Genomic DNA, 21,010 nt, shown 5'->3' on the forward strand with positions numbered 1-21,010 from the left:
TCAAAAATAATTTAAATTATTAGAATTTTTGGAAAAATATTATTTAAATAATTATAATAATAATAATAATTATTATTATTAAATTTTTTATGATCTCAACATTTATCATTAATTTTCAAAAATAGTTAATTAAATATACCACCAAATTGAAATTTTTTTTATAAAATTTTATTACCGTACAGCTATTTTATTTTAAAACTATTTTTATTGAAATCTAGCTTAGAGCATAAGCAACTATTGGCACCAAAGGAAACCTAACATCAAATAGTTGAAAAGAGCAAGCTGTACACGGAAATCGTCCTACTGCAACGACATTTTATAATTCTATATCATTTACAGCAATTACAAAAACGCATTCATATATTTATAAATCTATCTGACTATTCTCTAATCTGACTCAGATCACTATTGGCTAATCTGTAATGCAAACCATTATGCACAAACTAAAATCTGAAAGCCATCTAGCTGTGAGTTTAACCAAGTTAGCTTGCTTTTATGTACCTTCTACAGAAAGTCATGGTAATTGTTCTTTTCGATATCAGATACTGCAATCGATGGGAATGCTTCACCTGTGTCATCAAGCTCAGCCTGCCCAATAGTTGAAAACAGAAGCGTGAACAATAAAATTCAGTGAAGAATTGGAGAGTCTTGAAAGAGAGAAGTTGGAGTCAATAATAAGATGGTTAAGGTTGTCCATGTTGAAAACTCTGTTTATAGGTAGTTCTTGTTGTATAATCCAGCTAATGTAATTTATTTACCTTGGCTTGGTGGTACTTGTCAAGCATTCTGCGATATTGCTGACGTGCATCTTCGGAATCAACCATGGACAGCACACGCGAGACAGCCTCCTGAAGTTCTACATCCACTTTCTGCCTGCGGAACACCTTCAGAATGTCTTCATCCTCAGTTTCATTGATGGATTCCATTTCATGTCTGTATCCTCGCAAACCAACTCCTTTCCGTCGCCACCTAAGTACAACTTTCTCTAAAATTCCAACTGCCCAAATAACCTTGTAGTACTTCCTAATCTGGTAACCTCGCACATGAGCCTGCCGAACAAGTACAGAGAAAAATTTTAGAACAGAGGCAGTCTCTGATACTAACTGAAGCATACGAGAAAGATTCCAATATTTCAGACTCAGTTTTCATGAAGCAGAAACTGTAAACAAGGCAAGATACCAAAAGAATGATATTTCTATTTGGTTTTATTTGGTTAATTTATATCAGGTAAAAAATTAAAAATTTCAGCCGAAAAGGCAGCACCTGTATCTTCACGACTTTTTGACGTAGTGCTAGAAACTCTTTGCGACCTTTCCAGCCTCGATATTTCTTCTGAATAGATAAAGCAGCTAAATTGCTATCACGAGCAGTCCCAAAAGCCAGTTTCGACATGGCTGAAAGCCCTTTAATATCATCCGAATTAAGAAGATATCCGTCTATTCTAGCATCAGAAATAGCAGCTTCTCTTTGTTGTCGCCTTCTGAAGGAATGTGCACGAAATGCAGATTGTATACGTGCAGCAGCCTGAGCTGCATTCCGTACTGCAGCTAGAGTATCCTTGAGAGAAAGCTGATCCCCACAATTACCGAGGCTCCGCTTTGATATGCTATTGACTGTTATTTCTGCTTGTACCTCAGCAGAGCCTTTAGAAAGTTCACTTTCTTCTAGTTTGAGAGACGAAAGATGGCTTGTCAATGCCACTTCCGAAAGATAACCTGCAAGTCCCTTGTGCCCACATGATGCTGCTACGGATGCTGGTGTTTTACCAGTTGGATCTTTTGAATTCGGATCCGTGACGGCCCCAGCTGATGCACCAGAAGCTAGAAGCGCAGCAACCATTTTTTCCCTGTCACAAAATAAGAGCAAAGCCTCAGCTAAAGCCAAAAGAAAAAATTGGAAGCAGGAAAAGAGGAATAAGGACATTCACCCATAAACCTTCATGCATGAACAATAACCAAAACATATGAATTAAAGTGACCATAAATTTTAACTTAATGTCCATACATAATCTTAGTGATAAACCACAGAAATGATCCATGCAAACCAAGCTAAGCAGCCGATCACCAAAAAATGAGGCAATCCTACCATGTGAAAATTAGCAGTGAAAGTGTTAGTAAATTTGAGCAATCTTTTCTAATCTTCTGGTTCTCCACTGACCGCTTCCTGGTGCACCTCATTGGTTTAAATGTGTGAACATGTACTTGTGCAGTACTATCTCAGATAGATTTTATGCTTTGCTGGTCCTTCCCAGATTGTTCTTTTAATATGCAACAATTTTTTTTTACATTTTATGAGGATTCCAAAAAGATCCTTGTCTTCTACTGCAATGTTAAAACCTTTTGCCACAAATAAAATGAGAAAATAAGAGAAAGAGGAAAGAAAAATAAAAAAATTTCATTTACCTTCCAAAACGTGCAGCCCAATGAAGAGCAGTCCATCCGTTAATGTCACGGAAATTGATGCTGACGCTATGACTGAGAATTGAATTTAAGGCCCACTCAAAGCCCAAACCGGCAACCATGTGAATTATACCTTGCTCTTTCTTGGATAAGGAACAGCCAGTCAGATCATGTCCATCCTGGGATTTGGAAGATAGCCACTGGTGCAACTTGTCTTTTAGAAGTTCTTGCAGAAGCCAATCAATAGTACCAGAAGGAGACCCACTGCCAAACAAAAGGGCCTCTATGACTTGACTCCATGAGTCCTCATTAGGTTTCGATTTCCTTGATAAATGAATGCCTGATTCCATGCTCTCTCCTTTCTGTGACTCTGAATCAGATAGAAGCATTTGCACAAATCTGACAAGCAACAATAGCTCATCTGGACTTTTAGGCACTTCCATCTCATACAAATTGCAAAAACTACAGTTACTAGTTTTATCTCTATATTCAAATTCTCTAATTTCACTACAAGACTCCCGATTTGCAGTAGTAATGCAGAGAGTCACCTTTCCAGGAAGGTGAGGAGGAGCTTCACAACAGATGACCCCTTCCTGAATGATCTGGAGAGGAACTTCAGTATCCCCAAACATGCATGCCCATGTAGATTCCGATGGATTGCAGAGAAACGATCCAACAATAATCACCTGCATCCAGAACCTTGGGTGTCAGAGCTCAAAACTGAGTTTGACAGGAGAAGACAAGCTTAATGAGACCCATTAAAATGTGCCCAAGTCTCATTTAATTTGCAATGCTTATTGTGTTCCTTATTTAATATTCATTTTCAATTTAACCTTTTGTATGATCACGAAAAAAAAGAAAAATTACGTTTGAACTACCCAATCCTATCTTGAATTTCTAGGAGTGGGATTTCAGTTCCTACTTTAAAAGTGGAAAATAAAGAACCACTTCTAAAAATTAAGGTGGGGTGAGACTAGCTCAAATGTTTAAATAAGTCATGTTGTACTAACACATATATCAAGGTTATTGATAAAATTAAAAGTGGAAATTAACAAATGGAATACGAACAATTCAAGGAAAGGAATAAGAATTGAACCAAATACGGGAATAGTAACTTAGTTCATAGCAAGAACTCCAACTACAGTGAGAAAGAAAAATAAGTTCCTGGAGATTTGCTACAACACAACCATGAAGCATTAAAATCTTCAAAACACACATAAGAGGGCATATTCCTTGAGTCACCTTTGTCAACTCACTGGCATAACCCCAGTTAGGAGATATTTCTCGAATTGTGAATTTCTGCATTTGTGCAACTGTCAAACTTGAACTAGTTTCAATAAGCATTCTATTTTGACTGGGTTCAAACAGCATGGCATGGTAATCGGAGCTGGTTTTTAGAGTTTGTGATCCAGAAGTATATGCAAGAATCTCCGAATCCTTAGGTCCTGGAGGCAACAATACAGAATCTGCATGTAGAAGAGTTATCAGAACTTGAAAATGGAAATTAAGGAGCAAAATGATTAATGAAAGACAATCATACTGCAGGAAATCTCAGATCTTGATCCATCGTGATTTAGCCAGTAAGAATCTTCCCATGCTTCAGGTAACATATGCTTTGAAGCAGGTGGTTGTTTTTCCTGCATTTAATAGGAAACAAACCCTTTAATGGAGCAAAATTAAAAAATAATCTGACATAATTAAGATGGATTTAAGCACCTGATATACTTTTGTTTCAGTTTACACACATGCTCATATATTATAATATATATATATATATATATATTTAGCCAAAAGAAAAGAATAAATGCATAGGTAGGCTCAACCATGGCATAAAGGTAAAATTAAGGACCTAATATTTTATCTTGTTCAAATAAGTACCCAAAGTTTTCAACTGCATTCAATTAAGAATTCGCTTAACTGCCAGATTAATATATTAATTTTATTATCCTATAACATGCCACACAACAAAAATAAATACATGGCATGTCATGTCATCAGCAAATCAGGTTACATAAAAAATACAAAATATTTTATGTTATATTTATTGATAATAAATAACTTTATCAAAATGATGTATCTACTCATAATAAATAAAAGAAGATAACATGTTGGTCATTTGAACTGATTTAGCTTTTATATCAAACAGTGTAAATCAGACGGATTAAATTATTTTTATTTTAAATAATATATTCTAATATTCATTTTATTATTGCTTGAGGATGTCATGTTCCATATTTTTGTTTTTGCTGACATGGCATATTACATGATAGAAAAAATTAATGGTATTAATTTGATAGTTTCGTGGAACCCTCAATTGGATGTAGTTGAAAATGTTTGACTGAAAAAATAACTATTTGGGTCCTCAATTATACATTGTGCAAAGGTTGGACCATTCAAAATGCATTTATCAAAAGAAAAACATGCCTTGAACTTCCAAAATTTCCAAAAGAAATATAGATACTAACCTCAGGGTCAAGACTAGATGAAACCTCCCAGGATCGCAGCATCTCTTTCCAATATGGATATTGTTCATCTACATATTTTCCATTGCTACCTACAGGGTTGAAAGCCTGTTAACAACTTTGCTTTATTTTCCATTGCATTCACAGAAAACTAGATAGAAGCAAGCAGATCTCTCTGATTATTGTCGCACCCTGCATAAGAACAAATAGTGACTGCCAATGGGAAGGTTTTATTTTCATTGTGGGGGCTGGGTCAGGGACTCCTTAAAATTCAAACTAAAGGTTAGCGGAACACATGCAGAATTGTGGATAGTACAAGTGGTACCTTAAACAGTTGATATTAAGGTTGTTAACCTGTACTAGCAAACATTGGTTCTCCAACAAACTGATAATAGTCTATTATGATGTATCTCTTGAATTTCTTGCTGTTTTTTAATTTATAACTAACTGTTTTGTTGGTCCATTTCAATATAAAGTTTGTTTTGTAACAATCAATTACTAAAGGTTGTACAATTGGATAAGAGGATCAACCCTCTTATTTTAATGACACCATGAATCTCAACTGTCTTCAAAACTCTTTTTCAAATAAATTTTTCTTCTTCATCTTGATAAACAATTAAGTAAGAACATTAGCCTTTTCAAGATCTTAAAACTCTATATAACACTGAACTTTCATCCCTTTGGTAATAATCTTGCAATAAGAAACAGAATTAGAGCCATGTGAGACTCAGGTTGTTATGATGAAGAATGAATTAGCCTTGGAACTTATAAATAGACTAAGAATTGTGTCTCTATTTAATCTATAACTTATTGTGATAATGTGGATAAGATTACATCTTTAGTAGCTTTAGGACTTTATTTACAGATTAAACTCTTTTTTGACAAAAACAATAAGAGAGACTTTATTAGACATAAAGGGAAAAAAATATAGAGAAAGAGCACAAGATATCCTCCTAAACAGCAAATTGAAAGTACATCAAGATAACAAAGCATTCTACTCACTTTCCAAGATTCCCATGGAGACATCTTGATATAGGACAAAGAGAACTTGAAAATAATACTTCTAAAAAATTTATTAAAAAACAAAATTGGACATCTGAGATCACAATAATCAAATCATTATCTTTGTATTTGTATAATAATCACATAAATAATCTACCTCGTAACTAACCTAGAGTATCCTATTCATATGCATAAAAATACAAGCAAATAGGAAATCTTAAATCCATGTAAGAATTCTACTAAACTAAGAAGATAAGTTAATTAACTGAACAGTCTATACAAGAGACTACTAGATAAGACTCTAACTTAAATCTATATATAGTAGTTCCTAAATAAACTAAGTACCTTAATAATACATAATATTACTATTCAATAAATATATCTTAGCATTGAAATATGTACGCTTTAGTATCTTCATATTTTTCATCATTCTACCCTACTTGGTGAAGGTTCAATCTCATGTTTTGGGATGTCAAAGAAGAAATAATATAAAAATAAGAACTTTTTTTCCTAACAATTGAAGCTTGCGAAACTTGAGATTGTGGCGAGAAAACAAGAATGCTTCTAAAAGCATAGCAAATGAGCAATCAGGCATGATAAAATCTACAAACGGAAGAATCATCAAATGGTGATTATCAATCTTTGTTGCAAAACATGTTTCTGCTATAATATCTTCAAGTAGGGTTTTTTCTTCTTTTCATAGATTTTAAATAAACTTAAAATATCCTTATTTTCAACATGAACCATGTTGTTGCTTGCTACTAAACATAAGATCCATCACTAGAAAACTCAACTTGACTAATAGGAATAACAACCTCTTCTACAATAAATTTTACTATCTCAGATTACCTTACTTGAGTTCATATCTTCATCATCATTTCATTGTTTATTTGCTTGTCATGTTTTACTGAAGTTTTACATATATTAGGTTCTTGTGTAACCAAGGAGTCAAGATTTTCTTTACATAGGTGCATTTTGATTTTTGCTTCAAGCACATCAATCTCATTAACTAATTCTTGTATAGCTATTTTCGAATCCTCCCAAATAACTTTATAAGGATCAAATTGCATATTGTACCTGTGACTTCTTTTCTCTTGCAGATGGAACACTTATTTTTACTATTTTGAACCTCAAAAAGCATCCTTCATAACTGAATCATATGCTCAATGGGATGTAGCAAAAAGTACATGATCAGCTCCAGTCACGTTCTAAATCCATCTAAAGTTCTTCTTTAGAAATGTTAACAAAGTAAATCTAAACACCTGTTTTCAAATCTATCCTCAAATGAACCTCTTAATCAGAAAGCAACTTAAACATTACCCAAAAATTGCAAACATTTGGCCCAAAGTTGCCTTGAAAACGACTCCAAAAAAGCTCAAAAATGGCTCAAAAATGACTTAGCTTCAAAAAATGACTAGGCTGAAAAGGTGGCTTGCTCCAGATGCAGCTAACAATGTTTTTCACCTGCGGCTTCCAACACTTGACGTCTACACTTACCTTTTCGGTAATCTTCAGGCATCTAGTTTTTGGCCATAGAGTCGACTGAAATGGGGGTCCTAGACCTAATCTCACTGGTTGTCTTATCGGCCAGGAAGCTTGAGCTTCGACAAGGCAGAGTCAGGCAATGTCTTTCATAGAAAGTATGGCTGTTTTTAGAGAATTTAGAGGTTCGGACTTGGTAGGCAGTTTGGTTGGTGTCCTATGATGTTGATGGTTGTGGCGTGACCTCCAGCTCCTGGCGGAGGCCAGCAAATGCTTGTTGTCTCGGTTTGCGTTATCTGCAGTAACTTTTGTATTAAGGGTTTGGAGGCTGCTATATATTTTTCTCTTTGGTAGTAGATTATGAAGTTTGGATGGAAAACTATAGGAGCATGATGAAATGAAGTTCGACCTTGATACTAACTGATGTCGAACGTAGATAGCTTGAGCACAGTAGTTATGAAAATTCTATTAAGAACGAAAAATTGAAGATCTCAATAATCAAATTAATAACAATATTTGTACAATAATCATATGAATAGTCTGCCTAATAACCAAGCTACGATACTCTATTCGTAGGCACTAAATAGAAATGTTTAAGTCTGTCTGAAATTCTACTAAAATGTGAAAGCAAGCCAACTAATTATAACTAATCTATACTAGAGCATAGCTAAATAGGATCCTAAATAAGAAATAATACTCACACATCATTAATAAGTTTAAAGATACTAGTTCCTATATAAGCTAAATTTAATAATATATAGACATCACAATTACATAGTGTTGATTTTGGAGAAAAAAATTATTACTATTTCTCACTTTTAATGTTGTTGCACTTAAAATATTTATAAAATTATTATTTAACAGATAGAAAATTCTTATTATACTTAATTTCTAATAATATGAAATTATTATTATCATAAAATTCTAATTACGTAATATCAAATAATTAAATAATAAATATTAACTAATTAAATAATAAACTAAAATAATTAACTAATAAAATATGCTACTCAACACTCCCCCTCAAGTTGGTGCAACGGCATCGCACATACTCAACTTGCAGATCAAGTTCTGAAGAGTCATCCTTCAGTTTTACCAAGACCAGAAAATGCCAAAAAAGTATTACAAACTGAAACCAGATCTGTCAGTCAACAGTTCGGCTCAACTCAACTTAAAACATCTCGGTCCGCCTCAAAACAGCTCAGTTTGACTTCAAACAGCTCGAACCGGCTCAAAACAATTCGGTTTTAGCTTTAAAACGGTTTGCCCTCAGCTCTAAAACGGCTCAGCCTCGACTCAAAACGGCTTGGGCTCCACTAGAGTACCACACGAGCTCTCATGTGTTGCCATGTGCCGTCAAACACCCTGCCATCGGACTACCATGCCCTGCCATGCGCCTCCGTCGGAACTGCCACACACCGCCACTAGTCAATCTATGACACCGTCTGTAGTGGTGATGAGACTAGATTTAGATAAGTGAGTCCCATCTCTATTTATTATGCTATTTTAGAGTTTGGAAAAAATTCTAAAATTAGAATTCTAAAATAATTTTATTTGGCTTTAATACCATATTTGATTTTGAAAAAATAATAATAATTTTATTTTTCACCCTTAATATTGTTACAATTAGGGTATTTATAGAATTCCTATTTAACTTATAGAAAAATTCTTATTCTACTACACTTCTAATTATATGATATTATTATTCTTATAAAATTCTAATTATATGATACTAAATAATTAAATAATAAATATCAACTAATTAAATAATAAACTAAAATAATTAACTAATCAAATATGGTAATCAACATATAGATATATTTTAATATGGAAATAAGCTCATGTCGGAAGCCTTACTCATGATTTCAGAGTTGAGAGAGAGAAAGAGAGAAAATAGAGAAAAAAAAAGAGATTTTTATTGAGGTAACTAGTTTATTTTTCGACGGTTACATTCGTAAATGATAAGGAAGAGCGGCAAAGACATGTAGATCCGGATGTTGCAGTGGCAGAAATGGGGAAGGGATTTGAGGTGATCTTTCTCAGTTAATTTGGTCAACCCAAAATCCTAACCCTAATCCGTACTGCGAATGACTAATTTACCTCTGTGTGAATTTTCCTTTTATCCTTCCTTTTGTAGTAGACAGCTAAAGGTGACTTCTTGATAATATCCTTCCTTTGAGCATCAACCTTGTCCTCAAGGTTAAGATGTGAAAATTATTGTTGTAAATACTTATAGTGTTCTCACGTACATTTCTCAGCTGGAACACCTTCCCAACGTACAAGAACTTGATCTACAGGTTGGTTGTCACATAATATGGTTCTTTATTGCAAGATTTGTTGAGGTTGCATACTAACAGAGCCTTCATAAGTATCAGGGGCAAGTCTTGCTGGATCACTTTTGTGCCTGGAATGTATTTTTTAAGTCGAGACACATGAAAACTGGGTAGATAATTGAGTCTGCTGGTAATTGGAATTTGTAAGCCACTTCTCCAATCTCTTGTGATATTTGAAATGACTCGTAATATCAAGGGGATAATTTACACTTTCTTCCTCCTTTTAGTGTTCCTTGTTTGAAAGGTTGTAACTTGAGCAGTATCGAGATGATAATTTGGAGTTTCTAAGCTACTTCTCTTTTTAGTGTTTCTGGAGTCTGCTAGCAACGGTTAATTCTTTTTTGATTAATAGTATGTCATGGTTGAAATCCCATAGCGAAGGCAAGTAGCAAAGTTCTTTGAAAATGTCCTTATAATGGTCCAATAAAGCCTCTAGGTGCTCATTTTGGGCTGGCATAGTATGAACTCCATGTTCAGCCTCCATAACAAAGAAAATAGTCCCTCATTCAATGCTGTGTTCTTGCTTTCCCTATTTATTGACAGCAGTCTATTTCATGTTATTGGCTAATTTTCTGTTGGTGTTACCCCATTTGAGTACTATGAGTGAGTTACCATAATGGAACCTTGACAATAGCTTGGACGAAATTGAATATCATTGGAGTAAGTTGCTGAATACTTGACTTTTATCCATTTGGCAGCACCTTTATCTAGGAAGAAGTACGAGCCCCCACTGTCCAAAAGGACTAAGACATTATGTCTTACCATCATTCCTCTGATTTTATAGGTACTTCCTACTGTTATCCGTGTATCGCATGAATGGATAAAGTGTCTGTTGGATTATCTTTGTTATTGGTCACTTCCTCGTCGATCATTTTTTCCACAATTCTCTCTTGGTTGGAGATTTCTTCCACAACCATCAGGATTTTATTTTCGCAACTGTGACCTAGAAAATAACAGTCACTACAGTTATAGCATGATGCCGCTGTTTTCCTAATCTCCGTCTCTCTTCCCATGATTTTGGGAAAACGCTCGCCATCTCTAACAGTTGTTATTTCGGATCCTCCGGACGAGTAGGTGATCCTTTCAATCAAATACGAGTTTCTAGACATTTCAATTATAGATTGCTCTTGGAGCAGTCTTGTTCAAAAAACTAGCTTGAATGTGTCAGGTTTGAGCGATCTTATAATTGGCTGCAGTTCTAGTTTGAGTCCGCTAATGATGCTTGATACAAAAAATTATTCAAAGTTCAGGATTATGCACAAGTTTGTTGAATTCTTTTCTAAATTTTTTTCTTGTGTCACCGACAAACTTGCGGCAAAGTTCATCCACGAAATACCCACTCTATCTCATCACTTTTACCAACCACCTTCGGTACCACACATCTGCAACTTCATCAAGAAAGAGAGATGTTACTTCCACTTTTTTACTCATTGAGAATGTCGTGTGGCAAAAAATACTTATCACTTTTCCTGATCCAAGCACAAGGATTTATTCCTTCAAATAGTTGAATTTCCACTTTAGAAAGAGTAATGGTGCAGTGTGAACCAAGTCGACTCACAGTAGGATGAGAACGGATTCAGTTAAGCATTTCCCATGATTTTTCGTCAAGGTTGGAGAGTGTTTTTCATTCAGTTCACATAGAGACAAAGAGGAAAGGATTCCCCTTTGGTTGATTTTTACTAGTACAGGCAGATCTGTCAGTTTCGGTGCTTCATTAAGAGAAGCACCACCATGAAACATCTCCACAATAAGATCCAGCTGCTGCCGGCACTACCACTGCACTTTGTATATTTCTATCATGAAGTTGGTCAGTTTTTGGTCGACTTCTTTCATGGTCGGGTCAGTATTTTAATGGGTTCTGCCATAGTTGTTTTTCTTTTGGACCTGGAACGCGAGGCAACTGAGGTGTAAGTCTTTGCCGGCTCTAATGGCTCTGATACCATCTTGTCAAACACCTTACTCATGGTATTGACGTAAAGAGGAAGATAATAGAAAAGGAGAGAAAGAGATAATCCAACGATAGAGAGAGACTGATATAGAGAATGTTTCTTGATGATTTATTCAATTCAAGGGCACCTATTCATAGGCTCTGATGGTAGCAATCGGAGTGTATAACCTCTAGGCACACCTGGAGGTTGCAATAACTTGCAACTTCATCAAGTAAAAGTCCTAACCATCCAACTCATTTCAGTTTACAACCGAGTCCTACTTGCATGTTGAAAGACTAATCTACCCTTGTAAAAATGATCATTTTGTCCTTATATAATCTTTTTCCATTTTAAACCCTCCCCCAAAAGTAAACTTTGAGTGGTTTGTTTATGTTATGCCGTAAAGAAAAAATTCCAAAAGAAACACCAAAACCAATTAATCAATAGAGAAAAATTTTTAGATAAAAGTTTCCCAATGCCCAAGCACCATTCTCCTTGCAGAGACGACAAATCCGGATGCACAAATTATCTCTCAGAGACTCTCCCACCCTAGGTACTCTCTACCTTAGCAACCACCCCTTGAGGAATCCTAAATAGAGAGAGACAATAAAAGGAATACTAGGTAAACAGCATTAATAAGAATACTCCACTAATCCAACACCCAAAATCTCCTAGAATCCTATTCATTGTCGGGTACTAGAAAGACTAGACCCAAAAGTTAGAACACCAAGAGAGACGTAAGGAATCCTACACATAAGAGCCAATAACCCCATAAGTCTAGAAGTGGTGTTCTCTCCCACAAATCCCTGTGACCTTAATTTTGCTAGATTGACATAGAACCCCAATATTTATCAAAGACTTGAAGAAGGGTGACAATATCATTGACCAAAACCTCTCACACAACTAGAAATAAGCATAGGACTAAGATAAGCTACTACAATAGTAAAAATAAAAGGGGAGAGAAGGTTCCCCAATCTCACCATCCTAGTTGACCATATTATAAACTTTTCCACTATCCGAATTAAGGACAAGTCCCTACTTGTCAACGTCTTGACATCCTCCACAAGTTTATTGGCAACGAGGGGCAGGTCAAGAATTTGTCTCCCCTTACCCTCTCCCTAAAAGAATTCTGATTAATAGAAATATCACCATCCAAGACTTCTCCCAACCTCAATGATAATACTATTGTTGATAACTTTGTAAATGCTCGTAACAAGAGTTATGGGTAAAAAATAAGAGATTTTAACATAACTATCTTTTTAGGGGACTAATGTTATAAAGTGGATTTTATTTTAACATTAATTTCCCATTAAGTAAAATTCATCAAATAGCTCAATCAAATTATTCTTGATACACTCCCAGCAATTTATAAAAGATGGCAATAGAAAAATTCTCTGGGCCACAAAAGCCTTGTCCACATTAAGGAACTAGAGATGGCAACTGTCTGGGTTTAGAGCGGGTCTCGTAAAACCCAAACCTGCCTAAGAGCCATGTCAAGTTCACGGATTTTATTACAATCTGGTCAAATCGGGTTTCTGGTGAAACCTGATCCAACCTAATCAAGATTATATAAACATATTTGGTACATACCAAATTAAAAGAATATTGTATATTTCAATTAGAATTGAATCTTACATATATAACCGAGTCAAGTTCAGAGAAAATTTGCTTCTAAACCTGAACTCAACCGAACCTCGATTCAATTATAAATATCAGTCCTACCCAACTCTATTCAGTTCTTTTTAAAAAAAATATGGAAGGATCGTGGTAGGTCAGTTTAATTTCATTGAATCGCGGTTTTTTAAAGACAACATTACTTTCTTAACCCCCTCACTGAATGCATCTCTCCAAGTTAGATACTGACCACCCTTCTCCTTGTACAAGTTCCTGTAAAACTTAATTATTTCTCTCCCTATAGATTTGGTATCCCTCAATTTCTACCACCCTCCAACTCCAATTCCTTAATGTAATTTTTCTTTCTTTTCCCACTAGCAACCACGTGAAACAGCCGTGTTAGCATCATCCTCTTTGACCCACTTGAGATTATGACTTTTCTCTCCAATTAATTTCCTTCTTGACTGTTACTACTTCTAATTCAATTTTCAACGAAGACAATCTCCCAATTGCTCCTCAAAGGTCTCACTGTAAGAAGATAACTCATCTAGGAAAGGAAAGTCCTTCTTGATACCAATATCCCTAAAGACTCCAGTTTACCTTTCAGGTATTGGAGCTTCTCCTTAAAAAAAGACCCTCCCAGCCATTCACTTCCATCTCATTCCACCATCATAAATGATACTCCTAAAATTACTTCTCGAACCAAAATGGAATGGGACGCATTTCAACTCCCTTGATTCAAAATGATAAATGGTCTAAAACATGTGGAAGGACTTGAAGACTATTTTCCCAACCATTTGACCCTAATCACTATGTCCCAAGAACTGGTCTAGTAGGGAAGATATAATTCTTCCTCTATTGACAAACCACATACATCAGCACTAGACAACGAAAGGTCTCCAATCTGGCATTCTTGAATAAAACTATTATAACTCCTCATGGTAGCCATAAGCCCGGTGTTTATATCATAAGGACAACATTAAAGTCACCATTAACACACCAAAAAGTGCTACGCAAACTAGAGACAAAGGGAAATTTTCCCATAAGAGAGCACAAAGATTAGGTCTCATAGATAAAATGACCTATTCCAAGAGACCAACCTTGAAACCACTTGATTGGTCCATAAAAATGACATGATCCATTGCTTATTAATGTGTCTTCTCCATCTTCTTTACCTCATTCATGATAACCGATTTTTCACTAATGTTACATATAGACCACCCCTCAAGAGGAGGATCTATCGGCTCATTATCCAATACCACCACAATCAACTTTAGCTTTTGAGGAGGTTGACCTTGGAAACCAAGCAACTTCGAGTTTTTGCATCTATTACAAGGCAAAGACATCACTCCAACAAGCCATTATGTAAAGCTTGAATCTTCTGACCCCGTTATATCAACAGCCATAGCACCTGAACTAAGCTCCATAACTCATTGTTTTCTTGGAAGATGGCGTCTAGGATTTTTAGTTGTCTAATCACAGGCCTATTAGACTTTAGGCCATGTGTCAACTTCATCATTTGGGCCTTTTGTTTGGAACCAAATCTGTCAAAAACAGGTGGCTTAATGTTGTTTTGTCTTTGCCTTCTATTTCTAACCTTCTTCATCCACAGGATTTCCTTGTCTATCCTCTTTGTTTGATCACAATAATTCATAATTTATTGCCCAACAAAATCAGTAAATCTATTGATTGCATTCAGTTCTAGCTTTTTAAAATATAGATTTTTTTAATGTAAAAAACTGAATTATAACAAAAGACAAAGGAAATTATAACTAAATTATAGCTTTTTCAAATATAAATTGATTATTAATAAGTGCTGCCACTAACTCTGCTAGTCACTTCTATAATAGGAGTGTGATAAACTATATTTATCTCTCCTTTTTTTTGCTTTAGGACGTGAGCACTGTTGTGGAAGTACCCACACAACAGAACAAATTGAAGAAACGAAAGAGAGAAAAAGAAAAAAGATGTTAATATGGTTCCACGATGTGCCTACTCCATAGAGAAGCTTGCAAAATTTTCCACTATATGAAAAACCTCCTCATACAACTATGGTTTTTCTATATATGGTGGAAGGAGAAATCCCAATTTTACAAGAATGTCTTCCCCAGTAAGAAATTGCCTTCAGCCAAAACAAACTCTACCCACGCCTTGATTATGACCTAATTATGAACAGTAAATTCTCTGAATATAAGCTATAACTTGACAAAGGAAGGCGGATATGTAAGAAGTTACACAATCTTATGATGCTTTGAAGCAACAAACAAGAAGATATAAAATCGTATCAGAGAGGGCAAAAAGACTTCCACTAACAGTTAACACAAAACAGTCTTTTAATACTTAAATCCAGCAAATTAATGTGTAACCTGGATCATTCTTGAGCTGCCCAAGATTGTTTGGATGAATTTGCCTTTCAGCATACTCACCACAAAATTGCTCCTGCGCAAAATCTTCCACTCTATATTGTGTAGCTGCAAGCTGATCTTGCTTAGAGATCTCCCCTTTGTATTCCAGAAGTTCTGCATCATTTGCATTTCCATCCTGATCGTAGAATGGATCAATGTCTTTGAGGGTGTCCTCATTCAAACTTAGCTGTTCCTCGATTCTTCGTAGAGCCTCGCTAACTTCAAACTCCGCAGAATTTGTAAACTCTCCTTGAGTCTGCACCGCATTATTTTCAATTACTATCTCAGAGCTAACCTCGATGGAGCCAGGACTCGACGAAATGTGATGCAGTTCATGTGAATCATTAATCACAGTTGTTGAGCCAGGATTCAGAGTACCACTAGAGCCTGGACTTGTGCTGAAAGAAGAAGAATTTGGTGACAACAAAGAAATGTTTCCAGAACTGGGCTTTCCCTGCACAAAAGGTGCAAGTGATTGTATTAATTTGCAGTTGAAGCTAGCCGACAGTAGTCACTAAAGCCATTAGAGAAAAAAAAAAGGAGTCACTTGAGAAGCATTTGTTTTCTATAACAGATAATCTAGATGCGTGAGATGAATTTATTGATCAGCACCAGATTGCAATCTGGAAAATTTAAGCGCAATGAAAGCACAGAAACAAGTCTGTCAGACAGACTAAGAAAATGTTTCTGTGATAACATATGACTGTCAACAAAAGACCTAATGTGGAATGTATTTATAATTATGTCAACTTTTGAAATCTGTAGTATTTTCCTCAACAGATAATCTAGATGTGTGAGATGAATTTATTGATCAGCACCAGATTGCAATCTGGAAAATTGAAGCGCGATAAAAGCACAGAAACAAGTCTGTCAGATAGACTAAGAAAATGTTTCTGTGATAACATATGGCTGTCAACAAAAGACCTAATGTGGAATGTATTTATAATTATGTCAACTTTTGAAATCTATAGTATTTTCCTCAGCAGAAAGTTAGAAGAATCACTAATGGTAAAAATTATCCCATAAAGGATGAAAATTTTCCAGCACAGCTGTCTAGAACTCCACGTGGTTGATCAAAATAAATAACTATTTGCAACAGGCTAAAGAAAAAAGACAAAGAAGATCTACGTCAACCATAATAATCATATTAGCTTGACAGAAGCCAGCATTCTGGTATGTTAAAAGCTGAAGGTTGTACTTGAGTTCAAAGAACTTACCTCACTTATATCTCTATAGTGAACAAGGACAATATGTTCATATGACCTGAGAAGAAAACCAAGTATTTAAGTAAACATCATTCTCCAAACAATGAAAATTATGATGTTAGAAGCTTATGTAAGCTCCAAACTGAGATGTTATGGAGTGAGACATTTTATTTCTAAAAAAGAAAAAGTTATAGAGTGAGACAGTTTAGCAAAAATATTTCCATTAGCAATCACAATTCTAGACTGGAGGAAAGATAGAAATGTTATCTTAAAAATTCAGATTTTAATACTTGCAAAAAATTTTCAATTGTAGGCCCCCTTGATTGCAGGAGACTTCAATTGGCAGCAAAATTAGACAGTCCACCAGTAAAACTACAACATCACTTACGGATCTAGCATCCAAAAGCTACGCCTCTGAAAGTTGGGATTCTGCCCTCCATGTGCATAGTAACAATTCAAAGCTTCAATATTACCAACCTGGTCATGCATAGAAAATATGATTCCAAGCACTCAGCAGAGCATTATAAAGGAGTAAACCAATCTCAACAATAACAAAAGCAAATAGACGCAAGTATCCACAAAAGGATGTAAAACAAAACAATCATGCAGTTTATGCACAGTGCACATTCACTTTCTAGGCTAACAACCTATGTAATAGCATAATCTCTTCTATAATAAAAACACTAAGTACTTCTTTCATATGACTCAACCAGACTTCTGTGAAATTTCTCAATAAGAAAATAGAGTTGATTTCATCTTCATTTTTAAAGCAATTAAGCTAAAAACAGCAATGAAACCAAAATGTTTTATTTTTGTCCTAACAATTAAGAAGATCCCACTGAATTGAATTGAATCCATGAATCTTTAGAAACAGTGAGAGTTCTTGGTCTTTTAATTATTACTACCTATTACAACAATATATATACATATATATATATCAAGAGTAGAATAAAGATTTATACTACCATCTGATTTGATTTGTTCTCAATAGTCATGAGATGATCATCTTAGAGTGACATTTAGCGATATTTTAGAAAACTCAACAAGAAGGAAAAGAATTGAATAGAGAAATTCCTGAATATTTAGCGATCTCAGATTCATGCATAATTATATAAATCTGTTCATAGAACTACAGAAAAAGAAAATGAAGAGCCACTTCCATTTTGATTTCCCTAGACACGTATAAAACTCTGTTATCTTGGATCACATTTAGACAAATTGAAGCAGGGCAGCCTTGAAAAAGATTCAAACAAAACAAATCCACTATCTGTACTTGTAACTGATAAAATTCTTAACAAATCCCCTATCATTTTGGAATAAAATGATAAAATTCTTGAAGCACATCAACTTAAAAAATTCCATGGCCATCTAGAATAGACCTTTAGTCGTTCATGTGCTTCTGCAATAGCCCTTCCATCCTTTTTTCTTCGCCAACTATGACCATCTTTACGGAAGAACCGAAGCACTCTCTTGTTGAATAGATACAAAGATCCACCTATTGAAGAATTTAGGCAGTAGTATGGGCAATAGAACAACATAAAACTAAACCATACATGTGAATAGGTCAATGAATTGTCTCAATTTGAAAGAAAGCTAACAAGATTACCAGCTGGCTTTTGAGGAGGCTCCTGTGTAAGCTCATATTTTTCATGGTTTTGTAGTATAAAGAGGACTTCAGCTGGCTTTAGCCAACGACGTTTGGCTTCTTGGAACAGATACTCAATGTCATATTCTGCATCATGAGAATAAATAGCTATAAGATAACTCTTCAGCTGACAGTTAATTCACCTGAGATTCTTTGAGGAAAAGAAAATACTCATGAGAGGTTTTACCAGTGACTTTCAATCATCATTTACTATAGGATGATAAGGAACATCAGTTGCTTCCAAATTGTACTATACAAGATTATGAAAACAAACTGAGAGAATTCGCAGGAATATGTTACTCAATACACATTTGAGCCCACATTTCTAATCAATATTGTCCATTTAATCATAATAAACCAAGAATTTTCTTGCATGCGACCTGAAGATAACTTGTGAAGCCACTTACGTTGACTTAAACAAGGGGTCAACTACGATTGCTAGGCCATTAACTGAACCGTGGAGCATTGTTTTTGTTCCTTCTAAAAATATCTTTAATCATAGAAACGCATAACGGAAATGAAGTAGCACGCACAATCTTTACATGGAACTAAAAGCCCTAAAGATACTCTAATTTAGGATAAAATTCAGACAGATTCCGGAGCAGAACAGAGTTTCTCGATTATTAAACAAAATAAAAACAATAAACGGAGAAAAGCACATTTGTTCATAGTTGCAGACGAACTAACTATGTACAAACCAAAAAAAAAAAAACGAAAATAAGCATGTCTAACAATTACACAAAACAAGTGAAAGAGCACAAGAGTTAGTGGCGGTAACCTGATTGCATCATTTTCAATTGCCAATGTGAAATGAAAACTAAACGATTTGCGGAAAGAGCTCCTAACTTTTGCTCATTTACGCCAGGAGGACCTCTGACCTTCAACCTCAAGTCACTCGTCAGCTCTGAACGAGAAACTCTAAGCCGCCATCCCGCAATCTACTCCCCAAAAGCGTAGTATCATCCCCAGCCGGAACGAGACCGCATGGGACCGAGATATCGGATTGAGTTCAGGAGAAATTTAAACGTGAACAGAATCAGTGGATCCAATTTGAACCAGCTCAACCTAAACCCAAACAGCAAACTCAGGGGGAGAGAGAGAGCGCAAGACAGAGAGTCAGAGACAGGATTTTGACTTATAATTACGCCGTAACCGTACGGTTGGTTCGTTTTGAGGGAAGAGAAATTGTAAGGAAGGCCAGCTGTGTTGTGTGAGGATCAGTCCCCTGCTACCGAGCGTAGAAAAGTGCACTTTTATTATTCCACGTGGCATCCAATTATTAGTGATCCTAACCTGCTGTAGACAAAATCGCCCATCATTGGAGCGCAGCAACGAGGATACAGCGTCCACAACTCTCGTACGGTTTAAATTACTAAAATACCCTCAACCTGCCCAATGTGGAGTCAAAGTCATGGCATAATTTGGTCTTTGGAAATAAAAAAAAATCACATGATTGGATTTAAACTCATCGAGTCTTTAGTCAAATAACTCCTACTCATTTCATAGTAATGCCAAGTAAAACTTTTAATTTGAACTTGTTTGACAATATAATTGTATTTGATGTTTTGTTGATACTTAATTTTTATTTAAACTTTAAGTTTATCAAATCAAATTAATTTTATTAAAAAATAAATTCAAATGGGCCGGAGTTTGGTTTTGACGGTTAAATATTTATTTAAAAATATATAAAGTAATACAAATATATTAAAATATGGTAATATTATTTTTATATATATTTGTTAATTCTTAACAAGTTAAGTATTTTATATAATTATTTATTTACTGTATATATTTTTTAGTTATCAACAAATTATTTTAAATATTCAAAGGGGATAATAGGATATAACTTCTCTACTTGATTGAGTTTAGATTGGGTCAAACATAGGAATGAAAATTCAAACCACGTTTGGTTGAGTCCAAACTTAGCCCAAACCAAAATCATTTGTTATCCTAAATGTTTGACTTTTCATATCATTTATATAAATAAGACACGCATCAACTTGATTTTAAAATAATTTTAGAATTTTTAAAAATATATATAAGTAGATACAAAAAATAAAGAATAAAATATCTTCTTCGAAATTTTATTTTAAAAATCAAATATAATAAAAAATATATATTATATTAACATTAAAATTAACATATCATATTGATACTTAATTAAAATTTTGCTAGATTAAAAATTCTACTACTTGTTAATAAAAAATTTACTAAAATCAAAATTAATGTAGTTAAAAAATTATTAATTGTTTAATTTAAAACATTCTAATACCCGAAAATTAAATATTCAAATTAATATACATAATTTAAAAAAATTTATTTATTATTTAATGTAAGAATAGAAAAAATTAAATGAAGGTCAGATTTCAACGCAATGAACGGTTCATATCCACTTTCTATTTAAATGTGATCGGACAGTCCAGATCAAATCGTGATGAATGGTCCAGATTCACTCCCTATTTTATCACGATTGGACGGTTCAGATCAAATGCGATTGACTGTCCATATTAAAAGGGGACAGATATAAATAACCCT

At 34.7% G+C, this 21,010-nt stretch overlaps 1 protein-coding gene across 2 annotated transcripts; it reads right to left on the minus strand.

The window, feature by feature from the left end:
- Window positions 1–285: 285 nt before the first annotated feature.
- On the minus strand, window positions 286–19,625 carry LOC110815966 (Calmodulin-binding transcription activator protein with CG-1 and Ankyrin domain). Of its 2 annotated transcripts, none has more exons than XM_088221888.1 (13): window positions 19,254–19,625; window positions 18,437–18,562; window positions 18,210–18,325; window positions 17,219–17,307; window positions 16,843–16,888; window positions 15,647–16,079; window positions 4,865–4,953; window positions 3,940–4,036; window positions 3,642–3,865; window positions 2,403–3,085; window positions 1,264–1,846; window positions 759–1,049; window positions 286–588 (listed from the first exon to the last, which is right to left on the minus strand). In XM_088221888.1, the coding sequence occupies exons 1-13, from the start codon at window positions 19,264–19,266 to the stop codon at window positions 505–507; spliced, it is 2,874 nt and encodes a 957-aa protein (XP_088078014.1). In that variant the 5' UTR covers window positions 19,267–19,625; the 3' UTR covers window positions 286–504. The 2 variants fall into 2 exon arrangements, with proteins under 2 accessions (XP_088078014.1, XP_088078013.1); XM_088221887.1 differs by having other exon boundaries at window positions 15,587–16,079.
- Between the last annotated feature and the right edge of the window lie 1,385 nt (window positions 19,626–21,010).

Source organism: Carica papaya, chromosome 6 (genome assembly GCF_054855325.1).
Source record: "Carica papaya isolate Zhongbai chromosome 6, ASM5485532v1, whole genome shotgun sequence".
NCBI lineage: Eukaryota > Viridiplantae > Streptophyta > Magnoliopsida > Brassicales > Caricaceae > Carica > Carica papaya.